Here is a 16,393-nt window from a genome sequence, read left to right as displayed (position 1 = left end):
TATAAATGCAGTGCACGTTACAATTTTATCCACAGGCTCCAAAATTTATGCGGTAGAATAGGGTATGTCCTCAACAAACACCGAACAAAAAAAGCCCACCCCCCAACCGCCTCGAACTCAATGCCTTGGTCATGCTACCGTCTGGTGGTGATGGCAGCATATTTCACTCATCAACGAGCCCACACCCGGTCGCCCCTCGGCTTGTAGAATACAATTTAGCGATCACTTGTAGAATAGCATTTCCCTAACATTCATTCATTCATTCATCTTCCGAGCCGCTTGATCCTCACTAGGGTCGCGGGGGGTGCTGGAGCCCATCCCAGCCGTCTCCGGGCAGTAGGCGGGGGACCCCCTGAATCGGTTGCCAGCCAATCGCAGGGCACACAGAAACGAACAACCATTCACACTCACACTCATACCTCGGGACAATTTAGAGTGTTCAATCAGCCTGCCACGCATGTTTTTGGAATGTGGGAGGAAACCGGAGCATCCGGAGAAAACCCACGCAGGCCCGGGGAGAACATGCAAACTTCACACAGGGAGGCCAGAGCTGGAATCGAACCCGGTACCTCTGCACTGTGAAGCCGACGTGCTAACCACTGGACTACCGGGCCGCCCTGTTCCCTAACAACTCTGGCAAAATGAAAATTGTTTGGCCTCAAAGTCACTTGGGAGGACATCAAAGAGTCGACGTTACAACAAGAAGCGGCAGTGCAGGTCTCCCAAATTCTTACATTCAAAGAACTCGTATCAAAGACAACTTTTATTGACTTCAGCTCCCGACATTATTCACACAGCGTTTTCCTTTTCTTGGCCTGAATGCGATTGTACACGTAGAATTTCACACTTTGCCAGCTGCGGTTCTTGAGAGCTTCCGGTTCGGCCCTTAAACATTTGTCGCAGTCGTACTTTGTTGGGACAATGTAAGAGGCGATGAAACGACTCATGTGCTTTTTCACCGCCTGGACTTCATGGTGGCTCCAACGTTTGTTCTTCTTCTGCGGTGCTTGACCTAAAATGATTGAGGACAGACAGCTCAGTGAGCGATAACGCGGGAATCGGCATTTTCAGAAAGTTTTGGACAACGGTAGCATTTTCCAAGTCGGTACCAAGTCGCGGCTTGGAGTTTGAAGCGGATTACATGGGACAGGAGAAGTGAACTAATCTCTTTTCGTCAATGGATGCTACAGCTTCGTGTTTGCTTTCAAAACTTTTAGCTTGTAGCAGACGTGTGCACATTTTCAGCATGATGTCTCTGATCCACTGGTGAAAGGACACTTTGATCCTCTCCTCTTTCATCTAGAACTGCTTCAGACAACAAAGTGTATGCAGAAAAGTGGTGAAGATTGCACGACTGTCTCTGTCCTATGTGTTGTCTTGTGTTATTTTGACTTCAAAATGGCGCCGCGAGAGTGGCTGCCTTTCCAGCAGCTCCTATATTTTGTTGTTCTACTTCTTCCTTTCATTACTTTGCTGCTGTGAATTGGGAATTTCTCCATTGTGAGACTAATAAAGGTTTTTCTTCCATCCATCCATCCATCCATCCATCCATCATCTACCGCTCATCCGGGGCCGGGTCGCGGGTGCAACAGCTTTAGCAGGGAAGCCCAGACTTCCCTCTCCCTAGCTACTTCTTCCAGCTCTCCCCGGGGGATCCCGAGTCGTTCCCAGGCCAGCTGGGTGACATAGTCTCTCCAGCGTGTCCTGGGTCTTCCTCAGGGTCTCCTCCCGGTGGGACATGACCGGAACACCTCACCAGGGAGGCGCTCAGGAGGCATCCGAATCAGATGCCCAAGCCACCTCATCTGGTTCCTCTCGATGTGGAGGAGAAGCGGCTCGACTCTGAGCCCCTCCCGGATGACCGAGCTTCTCACCTTATCTCTAAGGGAGAGCCCGGACACCTCTCCCCAATCCACCCCCAAAATATTGAGATTCTGCAGATGCATCCATCCATCCATCCATCATCTACCGCTTATCCGGGGCCGGGTCGCGGGGGCAACAGCTTTAGCAGGGAAGCCCAGACTTCCCTCTCCCTAGCTACTTCTTCCAGCTCTCCCCGGGGGATCCCGAGTCGTTCCCAGGCCAGCTGGGTGACATAGTCTCTCCAGCGTGTCCTGGGTCTTCCTCGGGGTCTCCTCCCGGTGGGACATGCCCGGAACACCTCACCGGGGAGGCGCTCAGGAGGCATCCGAATCAGATGCCCAAGCCACCTCATCTGGCTCCTCTCGATGTGGAGGAGTGTGTTTTTCTTATCTTATCTTATTTACCATCAATGGGAGTGGAACTTGCCCCCGGAGCTGTGGTCACCGTCCCGGCAGCGGTCGAACAGGCTTCTACCGCCGCGATGGTCTCACCGTCGTCATCGCAGCTGTCCACAACAATGATCTCACCATCGTCATCGCAGCTGTCAAAAACTTTTTCTGTCGATTGGATTTAGAATACAGAATATGAAAGTGAGCAAGCCAAAGAACATAAAAAAAAAAAATGCAATCAGAGACCCCACCCTGTGGATGAATTCCAATTTGACTCAAGTTCTGTCCCCGGAATTCCGCCAATCGTCCTCGTTCGAGCGCCATCAAAACTTTGCCGATCTGGGCGAGTTGCACGGTCGTCTCCGGGACTCGCGAGAACTCGGGCGGGACGGCGATGTCGTGCCCGAGAACGCGCGGTAGCTGGAGCATCTCGTGGTCGGTCAGGTTGAGCACGGTGGACAAGGTGGCCGCGTGCTGCCGCGTCCTGGCCGACGTCAGCGAGGCGGGGAACTTGGCGCCGCAAAGCTTCGCGTGGCCGCGCAGGCAATTGGAACCGTGGGCGTGCGTCAGGACGCCGGGCCTCGCGAAGACGTACGGGTTGCCTTCGAGAACACCGCATTGCTCTCTCAGCCACACCAGCAGTTGGATGGCACGCAGCATTTTCAGCGTCAGGAGAATCGGAACGGGTCGGCCAGATTTGCCCGTGAAGACGACCCTGGTGAAGCGCCGGCAGAGTTTCCTCTCCGCTCTGGAGAGCGCCCAGTCAACATCCTCGTGCGGACCGGCGACGTCCCGCGCCAAAAACGCCGCCAAGGGCGTTTTGGCCACCGCTCGCTCCCTGCGTCGGTTGAAAAGCGTGACCTGGCTCAGGCACACCTTGGACAGCTGCTCCCAGCCCTCGGCGGAAGGACGTCGGGCGAGAGATTTGCACAAGTCGTCTTGCGTTCGGTCGAGATGCGCGTGCAGTTTCCGAACGTCTTCGGTGAAAGGCAAAACGGCCGGCACGTTCCATCGAGACTCCCGGACGCTCCTCCGCGCCGGAGTCCCGATAACTTGTGCCCACTTTTCCCGATGGACTTCTTGGAAGTCGGTGGCTTTCTGGACCAGCGCCGGGTTGCCCGCCATTAAACCTTTGACTTGCAACAATTTGCTCGCCTCCAGCAGGTCGTCGCCGAGTCTGTTGGCCAGCGTTGGGTTGACGCCCTTCCCGGCTTTGCCGTCGTAGCGGCACGCCACCTTCACAGCTTCGGCCGTCTCGGCGTATCTCTGCGCATCGATGAAGTCCTCAAATTTTTCCACCGAGGTGCTCGTCCTCGCTCTTGCGACCAGCCTCCCCATTTGTCTCAACTTGCCTCTCACAAGCTCCAGATTCTTGTCGCACGTTCCGCCGCCGTTCAACAGGCCTTGCCCCATGTCGATGATGACCTTGTCGTTTTGGATGATCTCCGTGATGGGGTCTCGATTCATGGCGCCGATGACGCCCCGCAGTTCCTCGCTCACGTGGGAAGGCGTGGGACCACACAGCGACTGCACCCGCTTCTTCCCCGACTTGCCGGGGACGGACGCGGGTTTGAAACCGCACGTCTGCAAATGTCGCCACAAGACCTTCCTGGAGAAAAGCCCTCGACAGTACGAACAGTGCATGAAATTGCTTCCTTGCGCTTCTTTAGGCGGTCGCTTGAACGGCACCAGCTCCCCCTTGCCGCACTCCAAGACGGCAGTATTGTGTGCAAAGTTGCCCCGGTTGCGGATGTAGTCCAGCTGCTTTTTTCTCTCCTTCGACCCCTTCGGAAAGCCGAGGGCCGTGGCCACGTCGGCCTTATCGTGATGCGCGCCTTCCAGGTGTCGAGCCATCTTTGCGTAAGGCTTCCAACAATACAAGCAATAATGTCTCTTGCTGTAGACTCGTTTGTGGCTTATTTTTTGGGACGCGCGAACAAAAACAGAGTCGCTCGTTCCAGGACTCGGCTTCGGCCCGTGTGATTGGGGAGGACCTTTCCAGAGCTTGTCGTCGGTGTGACGTTTCGTTTCATCTGTGGAGTGTTCGCCACCAGAAGAGTGCGACGTCACATCCTCCCTCTCTCGAATGCCGTGTGCTTGGGATGGTCCAGAGGGCTCTCCATCGCCTTCTGCCGTCATGTGTTCGCTCGAAATGCTGCTCGGAGGTTTGGCCTTTGTGTTCTCCCCTCTTTCGCCCTGACCGACATCTGCACGCGTCAGAATCACAACAGGCAAAAGCAACAAGGCGACCTGATACTGCTGCTCTTCCTCTTTAAAGTGACAGGGCATTGGTTCATTTTCCACTTTAATGCTGGGGGGCTCCGACTCTTCTTCCGCTTTCATGCTGGGGGGCTCTTCTTCTGTTTTAAAGTTGAGGGCCTGTGGTTCTTCTTCCAATTTAATGTTGGGGGGATCTGGCTCCTCTCTGACAGGGGGCTCTGGCTGCTGTCGCTCAGGGTGAAGATAGTAGTCACTGACGCCTGCAGGGAGTAAGAAGACAAACCCGCATGGTTTGGTACAAGAAACATTGTGGGGGGGGGGGGGGGGTGAAGTAATAACGATTTACTGGTAATTGCAGGGTGTTTTGGATCAGATTTTCATCTTCCGTACCGCTTGATCCTCACTAGGGTCGCGGGGGGTGCTGGAGCCCATCCCAGCCGTCTCCGGGCAGTAGGCGGGGGACACCCTGAATCAGTTGCCAGCCAATCGCAGGGCACACAGAAACAAACAACCATTCGCACTCACACTCACACCTCGGGACAATTGAGAGTGTTCAATCAGCCTGCCATGCATATTTTTGGAATGTGGGAGGAAACCGGAGCACCCGGAGAAAACCCACGCAGGCCCGGGGAGAACATGCAAACTCCACACAGGGAGGCCGGAGCTGGAATCGAACCCGGTACCTCTGCACTGTGAAGCCGACGTGCTAACCACTGGACTACCGGGCCGCCCGGATCAGATTTTCGATAGGGGATATCACACACACACACACACACACACACACACGCTTCCAACAGGGTTTCTTACGGTGCTTTAAAGGCCTGGTGGGGCGCCACGCTTTTGTTGTTTGAAACCCTAACCCGAGTTTACAATCTTGATTTGAAACCCCAGGCCAAGATTTAAGACCTACTCACGAGATCGAAAGCTCGTCCCAAATCACGTGATTCACAATTCAACACAATATGCGCACTTAACAAGAACAAGCAGTTAATAAACAGTTCAAAGTGTGAAATCAATCAACCTTCTCTGTTTAACACAACTCGAAGCTTCTCGAAACCAGCATCCAGTAGTCGACGTTGTCGCTTCTTCTCCATTTTGGTTCCCGAAAGTTGGTCCAGGTATTCTGCTGTTGTTCTTGCACACATTTGGCCTCACAATCAACTCACTGTTGATCTCTGCTTTTGTGTTGCTAACAAACGTGTCCCTTCGTTAGCTGCTAGCAAACTACGCTAAGATACACTAAACTGCGACGTACACCGAGACGAACACGGGGACTTTTATGATGCGTTATTCCAAGAAAGTAATGATGCGGCGCACCATGTCGAGGCTTTACTATGTTGGGTTCTAAAATTTTCAGAATTCTGACAAAAAAAAAAAGTGCAGCAAACCATACCCGGAAAAGCTGCATTGGAATTCGTACGGCAAGCCTAGCGGGACAAACAACACCACAGTAAAAGTAATACGGAATGTTAAGCGAGAGATCGCGCTTTAAACGAAATAGCATTTGTTTTTTTAAGAAATACTTGCGTTGATATCGTTATAAAGATAAAACACACATCATTTCAATATTTTACTTCTTGTACTATTGAAGATCAATGCGCTCTTTGTGAACCAAGCTCAACGTTGGTTTTTGTTTGCCTTTCTTTCTGTCGCTTTGTTTGGCTGGCATCCATTTCAACGTGTACTCTGCCCATCCATCCCATCCATTTTCAACACCGCTTATCCTGAACAGGGTCGCAGGGGGTTCTCTGGCTCCTACCACAGCCGACTTCAGGCGAAAGACAAGACTGCACCCAGAAGTGGTCGCCAGTCAGTCGCAGACATCCGACCGTCCACACGCAGTGTTTGGCTGTGATGCCTTGTGATGTCACGTGGGACAGTCAGTGTGCGGAATCACAGTGGCTGTGGCCGGAAGCAGTTCTTCGGTGGATGGGCCACCGTGTGACTGCTCTGGGGAAGGTTCGCAGCCCCTGCATTGTCTTTAATATCATACGGCAGCATACGTACAGTCGTATTTCCTTTGTAGTCTGCCCTGACAAATCTCCCGTTGTGACCGTGGACTTGTCTCACAATTCCAATTTCGGTGGTGTACTGCTATCAAGAGACCAAAGCGAGAACTGTTCGTTTTAACACAATTAAACCGGAACGTAAAACACAGAGCAGGTTCTTGGATATATTTCTCAAAGTCACGAATGTAATTCAATTGCACTTAATGCACCTCAGTGCCAGTGACTATTGTAAGGGGTGTGACTTGATGAAAGTTAAACTGCTGAATGTTAAACTAAGAAGAGACGAAAGAAAAACATTCCTGGATCATTGAATAAAATCGAGATGAAATCTTCTGTGGAACAATAACTCTCTTTAAAATGGGGAAGCTGCACATATTCACAATCATTTGACAACCAGGCTTGAACACGGAACAGCTAATATGAATTAGAATTCAAAGAAATGCTCTAATAATATTAATACAAATTACAATACTTGGGGGGGGGGGGAGTACATGAGATTTACAAACGAAGTCATGACACCCAGTCCATGTGGCCACTTAGTCATCTCGCCTCTTCCTCTTCTTGAAAGTTGTTTTAGGTCTCCTCTTCTTTTTTAATGTTTGGTAACCGGTTACTCCCCTGTGTGTGTTCTTATGTGTATTCCCAGTTGTACCTTTTGGATGAACCTCTTGCCGCAAATTAGGCAGGAAAAGGGCTTCTCTCCAGTGTGCGTTCTCGTATGCCTACTTAAACGTCCCTTTACCGAGAATCTTTTACCACAAACCGAGCAAGGAAAAGGTTTCTCTCCAGTGTGTGTTCTTGTGTGTCTCGTCAAACATCCCTTCTCAGCGAATTTTTTACCACAAACTGAGCAGGCAAAGGTCTTTTCCCCAGTGTGAGTTCTTGTGTGTGTTCTTAAATTTCCATTTCTGGAGAATCTTTTACCACAAACCGAACACACAAAAGGCTTCTCCTCCGTGTGTGTTCTCGTGTGTGTTCTTAAATGTGTCTTTAGTAAGAATCTTTTACCGCAAACTGAGCAGGCAAACGGTTTCTCGCCGGTGTGTATTCTGGCGTGCCTGATTAAACTTCCATTTATGTAGAAGCGTTTACCACAAACTGAACAGGCAAACGGTTTCTCCCCAGTATGGGTTCTCGTGTGTGTTTTTAACTGTCCCAGTCTGGGGAAACTTTTCCCACAAGCTGAGCAGGCATAAGGTTTCTCTCCGGTGTGTGTTCTCGTGTGTGTTCTTAAATATCCCTTTACAGAGAAGCTTTTACCACATATTTGGCAGGCAAACGGCTTTTCACCCGTGTGTGTCCTCATGTGTACTTTCAAATTATACTTTGCATCAAAGGCTTTCCCGCACTGTGAACATTTCCAGCGTTTCTCGTGAGTGTGACACGTCTTGTCACCTTTCGAGCGTTCATCATCGTCAGAGTCAGGAGAGCCTGATGTGATGTCATCACTATCTGTTAGTGGCGCTAAGGGGGTGCCCGCTTGTGATCCTCCAGAGTGGTCTCCATTGCCTTCTGTCGTCGAAAGTTGACTCGTGCTGCAGCTTGGAGGCTCCGCCCTTCTTTTCTTCTTACTTTGACGGGGACGAAGCCGTGACTTCCGACCGTGCGCTTCATCATCTTCACTCTTCACAATGACAACAGTCAATGGCAACTTGGTGATATCAGCCTCCTGCTCTTCAACTTTAATGTGGTGGGTTCCTGGTTCCTTGTCCTCTTCAGCGTGAAAGTTCTCCGGATCCTGCTGCTCAGGATCAACATATTCCTCATTGATGTCTGCATGACACAAAAAGATAAACACACACGCTTGGTAAAGTTTATCTTTGCTCTGACAAATCTTGGAATTGTGACTCTGATGTTGCACGTTTGGAAAACTGTCAAGTGCCAGAGCACTCAACTTCAGGAAGAGCTTGTTCTGAACTCCAAGGCACCATTAGGCACGACTCTCACTCCGCAGTCGGGTTCCTAATTAGAATTGGTAGTTGTCACCAAAAACGGAAACTAGGAAAAACAACATTTGAAAATATAAAATAAATGTAAAAAAAGTCACCACTTAGCTGCTGTATCAGGTTCAAACCAGTAGATGGTGCTAACACACTGTAATAGGGTCCATGGATTGGAAAATGGACAACAGATGGTTGGCTTGCTTTTGCTTGTGCTCGGCTTCTCGGTGAATTCGGAGCTCAATACGCTAAAAATGCGATCCTGAATGTTGAATTTTAAGATGAATGGGACACTTATTTTTCAATGATGGAAGTTGACTAGTCTATGCTATTTTTTTATGGGGGAAATGAAAACTGTTGGAAATGAGAAAAAAACAGTAACTCGGACTCAAACATTGACGGCACACGTGTAGTTCCCGTCGCGCTCTTTTGCTGAAAACACAAAGGTAAATTGCCATCATTTGGGACTGAGGAAATGTGAAATATGGATTTGGACATTTTAAAATGAAAATGCTTCAAAATAGTTTGATCTCCTATGAAGTAAAGGTAGTGTGCAATAATTGGTTGGCAAGAATGACGTTGTACTTGTTTTGTTTTTTGTGTTAAGCATTGCCATTGGGAATTTAATTATCTGCCAGCTTCTACTTGATCATTATAACTCGACACTTCAGTTATTTAGTTGTTTGGGAAACATGAAGGTGAGCAGTGGAATTAACAGTGGCCGTCACTCGAAGCCATTTGAGACATGATGGTTAATGGCCAAGCAAAGAAATTTGAAATGAAAGCGCCCGAGTGTAGCCCTGAACGGCACTTGGTTCTCCAAGAAGCAAGCCAAGTATGTATCAATCATCGGGAAAAAAAGCAGAGAATAAACAGGCAGTAAAATGTGTACCAACCTGCTCTGTGCAAAACAACGCAAGGCTGCTTGAACCCGGCGTCCAATCGTTGACGTTCCTTTTTCTCTTTAGGTCGACAAAATTCATCGTCGAATTTGTTTTCCAAACTTTTTGCACACATGGTCACACGAGAATCACAACACTTTGATTTCTGCTGAGCGGTATTTTTTTTTAATAACAAACGCGGCTCTTTGTTAGCAGCTAACAAGCTAAGGCATCTCGAACAGGTTCGACGGGCACCGGGATAAATATACGAAGATTTAAATAATTGATGTGTCACTCCAATTCATTCGTACTATGTTTTGACTTCGGTACCTTCCGTACTCATTCAGGAAAGATTATTCCGCAAAGCACGTCCGGTTTGGATCCACTAACAAAAAGTCGAGATGCAGCTAAGGTAGTACGGCAAGTGAAAGTGGACAAACTACATACCACCGCTCAATAAGCGGCATCGCTACAGTTGCTTCTTCAACTGGCAAGAAAGCGACTTTTTGGATGGAAGACGACACTCTCACATTCAGTTAAGTACGTCGCAAGCGTTGGGGTCTTGTATAAGAACACGCCATTCATGACAATATCATGTTCCCAACTTAACAAAATGAAAAGCTATTGTAACGTCACAAAAAAAAATCACTCTTCATTGTTCGCATATTTAAGTTGTATTACCGAATTTTTGAGGGAGACTGGGAGGCCAACCACATAAAACAGCAGAGACGGGAACTTTTACTCTCTATTTTTTAATCAAATATTTATTGGACTTAAAACCACAAGTGGCCCGAATACTGGAGGCCCTAATTCAAGTTCTGTCTTCATTACCCCATGTCTTAAATCTTAGTCCTTTTAATATAATTGCTCACCTTACTTGCAAATGGCAACGCGAGAAAAATACATGAAAGAAAAACATCCACCCACCCCAAAAAACTACACGGCCGACCAAAATTTCAAAAACTGATGGAGGGGGTCAGATCCGTCTGCTCAATACAAAGCTCGTCCGGTCCCGAACTAAAGTTGTACAAATGAACCAGTAAAAGTTTTCTCTGCAGTGTGTGTTCTTGTATGCTCTTTTAAAAATCTCTCGACAGAGAATATTTTCCCTCATACTGGACAGGGAAAAGCTTTCCCTCCTGTGTGCGTCTTAACGTGTCTGTTCAAACACCCTCTCGTAGAAAGTCTTTTACCGCAAACCAAGCAGGCAAAAGCTTTCCCTCCTGTGTGCGTCTTAACGTGTCTGTTCAAACACCCTCTCGTAGAAAGTCTTTTACCGCAAACCGAGCAGGCAAACGCTTTCTCCCCAGTGTGAGTTCTGGCGTGTGCTCTTAAATTTTCTCTTCTCGTGAATCCTTTACCACAAGCCGAGCAGACAAAAGGTTTCTCCTCCGTGTGGGTCATTGTGTGGGATATTAGGTGAGCCTTGACATGGAACCTTTTATCACAAAGGGAACAGGCAAAACGTTTTTCTCCAGTGTGTGTTCTTGTGTGTCTTTTGAAATTATCCTGTGTCGAGAATTTCTTATTACAAACTGAGCAGGCAAAAGGTTTCTCCCCAGTGTGCGTCCTCGCGTGTCTTTTTAAACTTCCCTGTATAGAGAATCGTTGATCGCACACTGAGCAGGTGAAAGGTTTCTCCCCAGTGTGACTTCTTGTGTGCTTGTTTAAATTTGTCTTTGCAGTGAATCGTTGACCACAAACTGAGCAGGAAAAAGGTTTCTGCCCAGTGTGCGATCTTGTGTGTCTTGTCAAATTTCCTCGTCTAGGGAATCTTTTTCCACAAATTGAGCAGGGAAAAGGTTGTTCCCGTGTGTGTATCTTTGTGTGTGATTTTGATTCTGTCTTGGTTGGGAATTTTTTACCACAGACAGAGCAGGCAAAAGGTTTTTCTCCAGTGTGCATTGCTGTGTGCCTCCCCAGTTGTCCCTTGAAAGCAAATGTTTTACCACAGAGTGAGCAGGAAAATGGTTTTTCCCCAGTGTGCAACCTCATGTGTCCTTTCAAGCCCCACTTTGAACCCAAACTTTTGCCACACTGAGAACATTGCCAGTGCTTTTTGTCAGTGGGACATGCCATTTCACCTTTGGTGTGTTCTTCATCATCATCATCATCATCAGTGTAAGAAGAGTGTGACGTTATGTCTTCACTGTCCGATAGTGGCGCTAAAAGACCGTCTGCTTGGGATACCCCGCAGTGGTCTCCATCACCTTCTGCTGTCGTCCTGCAGTTTGGAGGCTCGTGCCCTCTGTTCTCATCACTTTGTCCTTTAACTTCATTTTCATTCTGCAAAGAGAAACCAGTCGATAGCAACTTGGTGATATCGGTCAGCTCCACTTGCTTTTTCCAACGGACAATCTCTTGCACGTCCTCCTCGTCGTCTCTCACATGGGGGGATGCGTCCTCTTCCTCTTTAAGCTGAGATGTCCGCAACTGCTTTTGCTCACGTGGAAGACGCTTTTCACTCGCCTCTGCCGGACAGAGGAAGACATGCGCACATTCCATTTGGTTAAGTTTCACATTGTGACTTTGATGTTGAGCATGATTGTGTACAGATCAGATACATGATCAGCACAAGTGAACCCTTCACGATTTATTTTCTCGGCAAAGTGACAAACTCATAACACGGCTTTCTGGAAGTTCCTAGGAACCACACGCAAGTGAGAACATCGCTGATGCTTTGCAGGACGTTTCTTTTTTTTCTTTTTAACAAACTGTGGCTTCGAATAAGAGAAGCAAGTGTCATTGACAACAAACACGGACACAACTGCGGTAAAAGCTACAGAACTCAACAGGTGGAGTCGGACCACGGTGCGACGGCCACCGCTTGCATCTGGCCATTGATGCGTAATTATGCTTTAGAAAATGTTGATAGATGCGCATTTTCAGCATTAGATTAGAACATATCACCGCTTCATTTTGACTGTCAGTTCAAATCGTGATTTCATTTGTTAATGCCAAGCTATTTCAGCTCATTTTTTTCCCCTCCTCCCAAAGAATGCTGTCAAAGGCGATAACCGTATTTCTCGAGCTGTAGATCCTTACAAGACGTTCGCGGGCATTTCTTGAGAAGACTGCATTGAAAAAGGTGCAGGAAAAAAATCATTCAAATCATTGCCAGTCCAATTTAAAATCACCGAATCACTTTAAGAGCAAAGTTGGAGACTTTTGGCTCGATGCCGAAGACAACCCTCTCTTTTGGTGGCAGCTCCATCATTTCAACTTTCCGCACTTTGTCGAATTCACAAGATTTTTTTTTTTCAATTAAAATATACCGATTTTTAGGGGCATGTTAAATATCGCAATAGAATCGGATAGCGCATACTTTCCCAATGTTGCGCAGCCCCAGTGAAGATGAGGGGCGCAGAGAACGGATGGTCTGAAAACGGTCTTGAACGGAATGAAGCAGGAACAACTGACCTTGGTCTTCATCATCTTCCCTCTTCACAATAAAAACCGTCAATGGAAACTTTGTGATATCAGCCTCCTCCTCTTCCTCTTTGATGTGCAAGGTCGCCGACCTCTCTTCCTCTTTGATGTGGGGCTCTGCCTTCTGCAGCTCACCAACAAGCTCTTGTTCATTGACATCTGCAGGACACAAGAATGGATGGAACTTTGATGTCACGTATTCTTGTTCATACACGCTTTTGATTTTAAAATGTGACAGTGCTAAAAACGTTATAGTATTGTCTTATCCAGGCTAGCAGTGTGACAATCACTATTTGGTAAGGCGTTTGCCTGTTTGTTTGACTTTACATCACAAATAAAGATTCCATGATGACATTTGCAAAAGAAAGCTGCTACAAAAAGGAAGAAGTAACGAAATACAGTAGACTAAAACGTAAACAAACCTGTTCTGTATAGCTCTTCTTGGGGCTTTTTCCATACAAGTTGACGTTGTCGCCCAGACTCGTCTTTTGTTCCAGAAAAATCCTCGTTGTACTCTTCTTTCATATTTTTTTTTTTGCACAGAATAATCGTAACACTTGATCTCCGCCTAGCGATGTGCCGCAACACGCCTTTCTTAGCAGCTACCAAGCTAAACTCAGCCAAACCAGCCTGGGAAGCTTCAACGGTCACCAAAACGAGTTTATCCGCACACGAAGATGAAATACGTTGTATTTTACTCGAGGGAAGTATCGAAGGACATACTGTATTGAAGAGGCTGCAGCGCGTTCATTTATAGTTTGCCATGAATGATTTTATGAAGCACAAGCGGTTACCTCAACCACACGCGGAAGTGACTCTACAGATGACGTAGTACGGCAATATCCCTTGGACAAAATGAGGTCTAACGCCATGAAGCGAACCGAATAATAATAATACTAATAATAATGATAATAATACATTTTATTATTAAGCGCCTTTCATGACACCCAAGGACACTTTACAATATCCAAAAACACAAAACAATACGGGTTGAGCAGCGGCAGCCAAAGCTCTGGCTAAGAACCCGCATTAGCCAGAGCGCTGACTTTAGCATGTTTCACAATTGGTAGAGGTTCATCTTGGTCTCATCAGTTCAAAGCCCAAAACAAGTATCATCTAATGATTAAGTGATCATTTTATACGAAAATATGTTCAAATAATTTTGTTCACTTGAAAAGTTGGGGTGTTTAAAAAAGTTGTTTTGTCCTGCGTTGTTTCACATTTCTACAGTACTGTATATCTAATTACTATGAAATAAAACTCGGGATGGGGTGGGAGGGGGGGGGGGGGGGCAGAAGGAGAAAGGGGGACACAGCATGCCTATGTTATATTCTACATTTACCTAACAACTTTTGAGCTTTTGAGTCGTCAATTATTGCTGAAGAGAAAAAAAATACATATTTATCAAACACCGCCACCCGTTAAACGAAATATATTTCAAGTATTTTCGGGTCAGCCCGCTTGGGTTGCATTAGTAAGAAAAAGTATAAGAGCGTTTTCTGCAATTCAATGCATTCGTAACGTTTTCCTGATTCCAAGTGTTCCCTTTGAAAATTTGATATCAGTCGCTTTTTTGTGGACAGTGGCCATTTAAAACTAGTTTGTCCATACGTAGTTGCCGTACAAAATCCTCTGCAGCTCTCCCCATCATTTATGGAACAAAACGCGCCTCACAAAATAATTATTTCTCCAATTAGTACTGCACATACCGAAACCTCGATGCAGTACGCACATTGGTACTTCACTTCAAGTAATACATCGTAAAAAAAAATCAGACCTAGATAAACTTGCCTCGAGTGGCCTCCAGCCACATTGAACCTTCTCCGTTTGAGTTTAGCTGATTTAGCATAGCTTGCTAGCCGCAAACCGACGCTTTCGCTCACGAAGCAGAAATCAAGTGTGAATTTGAATAGTGATTGACTGCGAAAATGTGTAAAGTGGAAATGCTCAGAGCGTTGCTGAATGCCCGACTCAGTGCGGCGGTGGAAGAAATATTTGCTGTGTTTGAAAGGACGATAGCAGAGTACGAGGCGGAACTTTGTCGAACCAAAGAGGAGAACGAGCGACAACGGCGACTACTAGACGCTGTTTTTATGCCTCACGCTGATCCGCACAGACCAGGTTTGTGCACTTCCTACTCTCAAATGTGTACCGACTACTTTCTATTCGTAACAATATGCCACTGTTTATTTATTTTCCCCAATGAAACCGTTGAAGCCCAACATCCGGGCACTGTGTTACGTCACACAAATCCCCAGGTCCACGTACGAGTTTTCTCTTTGTAGTGTGTAATCTTTGTTTATAATTGAATTGACACATTTCATTAAAAAAGTTAAACTTGAACAAAATATAGTTCGGGTTTAGGTTGTAGAAGACGGTTCACCTCCCATCTGAACAAGATAGCTTGTCAGACAAGAGCGTTCTCGTTCTCTCTCGCCTGAAAACGTTACCTCACGTGATCTGGCCCTGATTTCTGAGCATGGGATTGGATCAGAACAATCTTGACCGAGCAAAGCTGCATGTTAGCACACCATGCGTGTTTGTCCTCCTGTTTCCTACAGGTGCCAGTGAAGAATATGTTCCACCTAAACTGCAAGTGCCAGAGTCTCCTCGTGATAAACAGGAAAATATGCCAGCACTTGTTCTTGTTAAAGAAGAAGAGAATCCGGAGATGCTCCACGTTAAAGAGGAAGACGAAGAGGCCGATATCTTCAAGTTCCCATTTCCCGGCATCCCTTTGAAGAGTGAAAATGAAGGCGCGGGTCGGCGTGGGGAGGCCAGACGGGCTGAGCCTCCGACCAGCAGCTCAAGTCAACGCGTTGCAGTAGAAGGTGCTGGAGACCGTCGTGGAGGATCACAGGCGGAGAGCCTGTTAGCTCCACTATCAGACAGCGACGAAATAACGTCACAGTCTTCTGGCACTGATGCTGACGATGAGCACTCCAAAGGTGATAGGACAGGTCACGCTGACAACAAGCGTGTGAAATGTTCTCAATGCGACAATACTTTTTTCAACAAGTCCTCACTGAAAAGACACATTACCACTCACACCGGAGAAAAACCTTTTGCGTGTTCCGTTTGTGGGAAAAGATTCCGGATAAAGGGAGATTTAAGAATACACACAAGAATACACACCGGAGAGAGACCTTTTGCCTGTTCCATTTGTGGCAAAGGCTTCACTCAGAAAGGACATTTAAGATCCCACATTAGAACACACACCGGAGAGAAACCTTTTGCCTGTTCATTCTGCAACTTAAGTTTCAGTCAACGTTCGTCATTAGTCCCACACATGAGAACGCACACTGGGGAGAAACCTTACTCCTGCTCAGTGTGTGGTAAAAGTTTCTCTCTCCATGTCAATTTGGTCAGACACAGAAGAACACACGCTGGCGAGAAAGTAGTGAGTTGCAGCATGTGTGAAGAACATTTCTCGAGCGAGTCGGAGAGGAACAAACACGTGTGTGCTGATGAGAAGTGACGAATTCATCACAAAATCTCAAATTTTCATCTTTGTTTTAATTGATTGCCACTTGGACTCTTCTATATGTTTGGTGTTTCACACGGCATGGAGAATCAGAGCCCACGCCTGCAGCCATGCAAGGAGAGATGGCGCCGTGAAAGGTGCGCGCAAGTCCTCTATCTATTTTGATGCCATCCTTTCG

General features: G+C 47.1%; 5 protein-coding genes across 6 annotated transcripts in view; 2 read left to right on the top strand and 3 right to left on the bottom strand.

The window, feature by feature from the left end:
- LOC127599038 (gastrula zinc finger protein XlCGF57.1-like) overlaps positions 1-16,393 on the top strand; it is an 83,222-nt gene that overhangs the window by 3,470 nt on the left and 63,359 nt on the right. The gene's annotated exons all lie outside the window — the stretch shown is intronic.
- Positions 748-5,922, bottom strand: LOC127599016 (uncharacterized). 2 transcript variants are annotated; one of them, XM_052062636.1, is made up of 4 exons: positions 5,494-5,922; positions 2,504-4,732; positions 2,268-2,420; positions 748-1,012 (listed from the first exon to the last, which is right to left on the bottom strand). In XM_052062636.1, exons 1-4 carry the CDS (start codon positions 5,615-5,617, stop codon positions 786-788), a joined length of 2,733 nt encoding a protein of 910 aa, XP_051918596.1. In that variant the 5' UTR covers positions 5,618-5,922; the 3' UTR covers positions 748-785. The 2 variants fall into 2 exon arrangements, with proteins under 2 accessions (XP_051918596.1, XP_051918597.1); XM_052062637.1 differs by having other exon boundaries at positions 5,866-5,911.
- On the bottom strand, positions 6,632-9,584 carry LOC127599059 (oocyte zinc finger protein XlCOF6.1-like). The gene is made up of 2 exons (XM_052062719.1): positions 9,318-9,584; positions 6,632-8,254 (listed from the first exon to the last, which is right to left on the bottom strand). The coding sequence occupies exons 1-2, from the start codon at positions 9,436-9,438 to the stop codon at positions 7,092-7,094; spliced, it is 1,284 nt and encodes a 427-aa protein (XP_051918679.1). The 5' UTR covers positions 9,439-9,584; the 3' UTR covers positions 6,632-7,091.
- On the bottom strand, positions 10,052-13,572 carry LOC127599040 (gastrula zinc finger protein XlCGF57.1-like). The gene is made up of 3 exons (XM_052062680.1): positions 13,154-13,572; positions 12,723-12,890; positions 10,052-11,773 (listed from the first exon to the last, which is right to left on the bottom strand). Exons 1-3 carry the CDS (start codon positions 13,254-13,256, stop codon positions 10,413-10,415), a joined length of 1,632 nt encoding a protein of 543 aa, XP_051918640.1. The 5' UTR covers positions 13,257-13,572; the 3' UTR covers positions 10,052-10,412.
- Positions 14,344-16,262, top strand: LOC127599078 (zinc finger protein 771-like). Its single transcript, XM_052062748.1, has 2 exons — positions 14,344-14,852; positions 15,293-16,262. The coding sequence occupies exons 1-2, from the start codon at positions 14,660-14,662 to the stop codon at positions 16,207-16,209; spliced, it is 1,110 nt and encodes a 369-aa protein (XP_051918708.1). The 5' UTR covers positions 14,344-14,659; the 3' UTR covers positions 16,210-16,262.

This window comes from Hippocampus zosterae, chromosome 4 (genome assembly GCF_025434085.1).
Source record: "Hippocampus zosterae strain Florida chromosome 4, ASM2543408v3, whole genome shotgun sequence".
In the NCBI taxonomy this organism is placed as follows: domain Eukaryota; kingdom Metazoa; phylum Chordata; class Actinopteri; order Syngnathiformes; family Syngnathidae; genus Hippocampus; species Hippocampus zosterae.
Note: the sequence above shows the minus strand (reverse complement) of the source record. Positions and strands in the feature narration are given on the sequence as shown.

What these genes read in the sequence shown, in the direction of transcription:
- LOC127599016 (XM_052062636.1), bottom strand. Translation starts at nt 5,617, where the DNA reads ATGTGTGCAAGAACAACAGCAGAATACCTGGACCAACTTTCGGGAACC. An exon ending in AATTGGAATTCATCCACAGG is followed by an intron (nt 2,421 to 2,503) that starts GTGGGGTCTCTG and finishes TCCAATCGACAG; the next exon opens with AAAAAGTTTTTGACAGCTGC. An exon ending in AAGTTCCACTCCCATTGATG is followed by an intron (nt 1,013 to 2,267) that starts GTAAATAAGATA and finishes CAATCATTTTAG; the next exon opens with GTCAAGCACCGCAGAAGAAG.
- LOC127599059 (XM_052062719.1), bottom strand. Translation starts at nt 9,438, where the DNA reads ATGTGTGCAAAAAGTTTGGAAAACAAATTCGACGATGAATTTTGTCGA. An exon ending in CGTTGTTTTGCACAGAGCAG is followed by an intron (nt 8,255 to 9,317) that starts GTTGGTACACAT and finishes TGTGTCATGCAG; the next exon opens with ACATCAATGAGGAATATGTT.
- LOC127599040 (XM_052062680.1), bottom strand. Translation starts at nt 13,256, where the DNA reads ATGAAAGAAGAGTACAACGAGGATTTTTCTGGAACAAAAGACGAGTCT. An exon ending in AGAAGAGCTATACAGAACAG is followed by an intron (nt 12,891 to 13,153) that starts GTTTGTTTACGT and finishes TGTGTCCTGCAG; the next exon opens with ATGTCAATGAACAAGAGCTT. An exon ending in GGAAGATGATGAAGACCAAG is followed by an intron (nt 11,774 to 12,722) that starts GTCAGTTGTTCC and finishes TCTGTCCGGCAG; the next exon opens with AGGCGAGTGAAAAGCGTCTT.
- LOC127599078 (XM_052062748.1), top strand. Translation starts at nt 14,660, where the DNA reads ATGTGTAAAGTGGAAATGCTCAGAGCGTTGCTGAATGCCCGACTCAGT. An exon ending in CGCTGATCCGCACAGACCAG is followed by an intron (nt 14,853 to 15,292) that starts GTTTGTGCACTT and finishes TGTTTCCTACAG; the next exon opens with GTGCCAGTGAAGAATATGTT.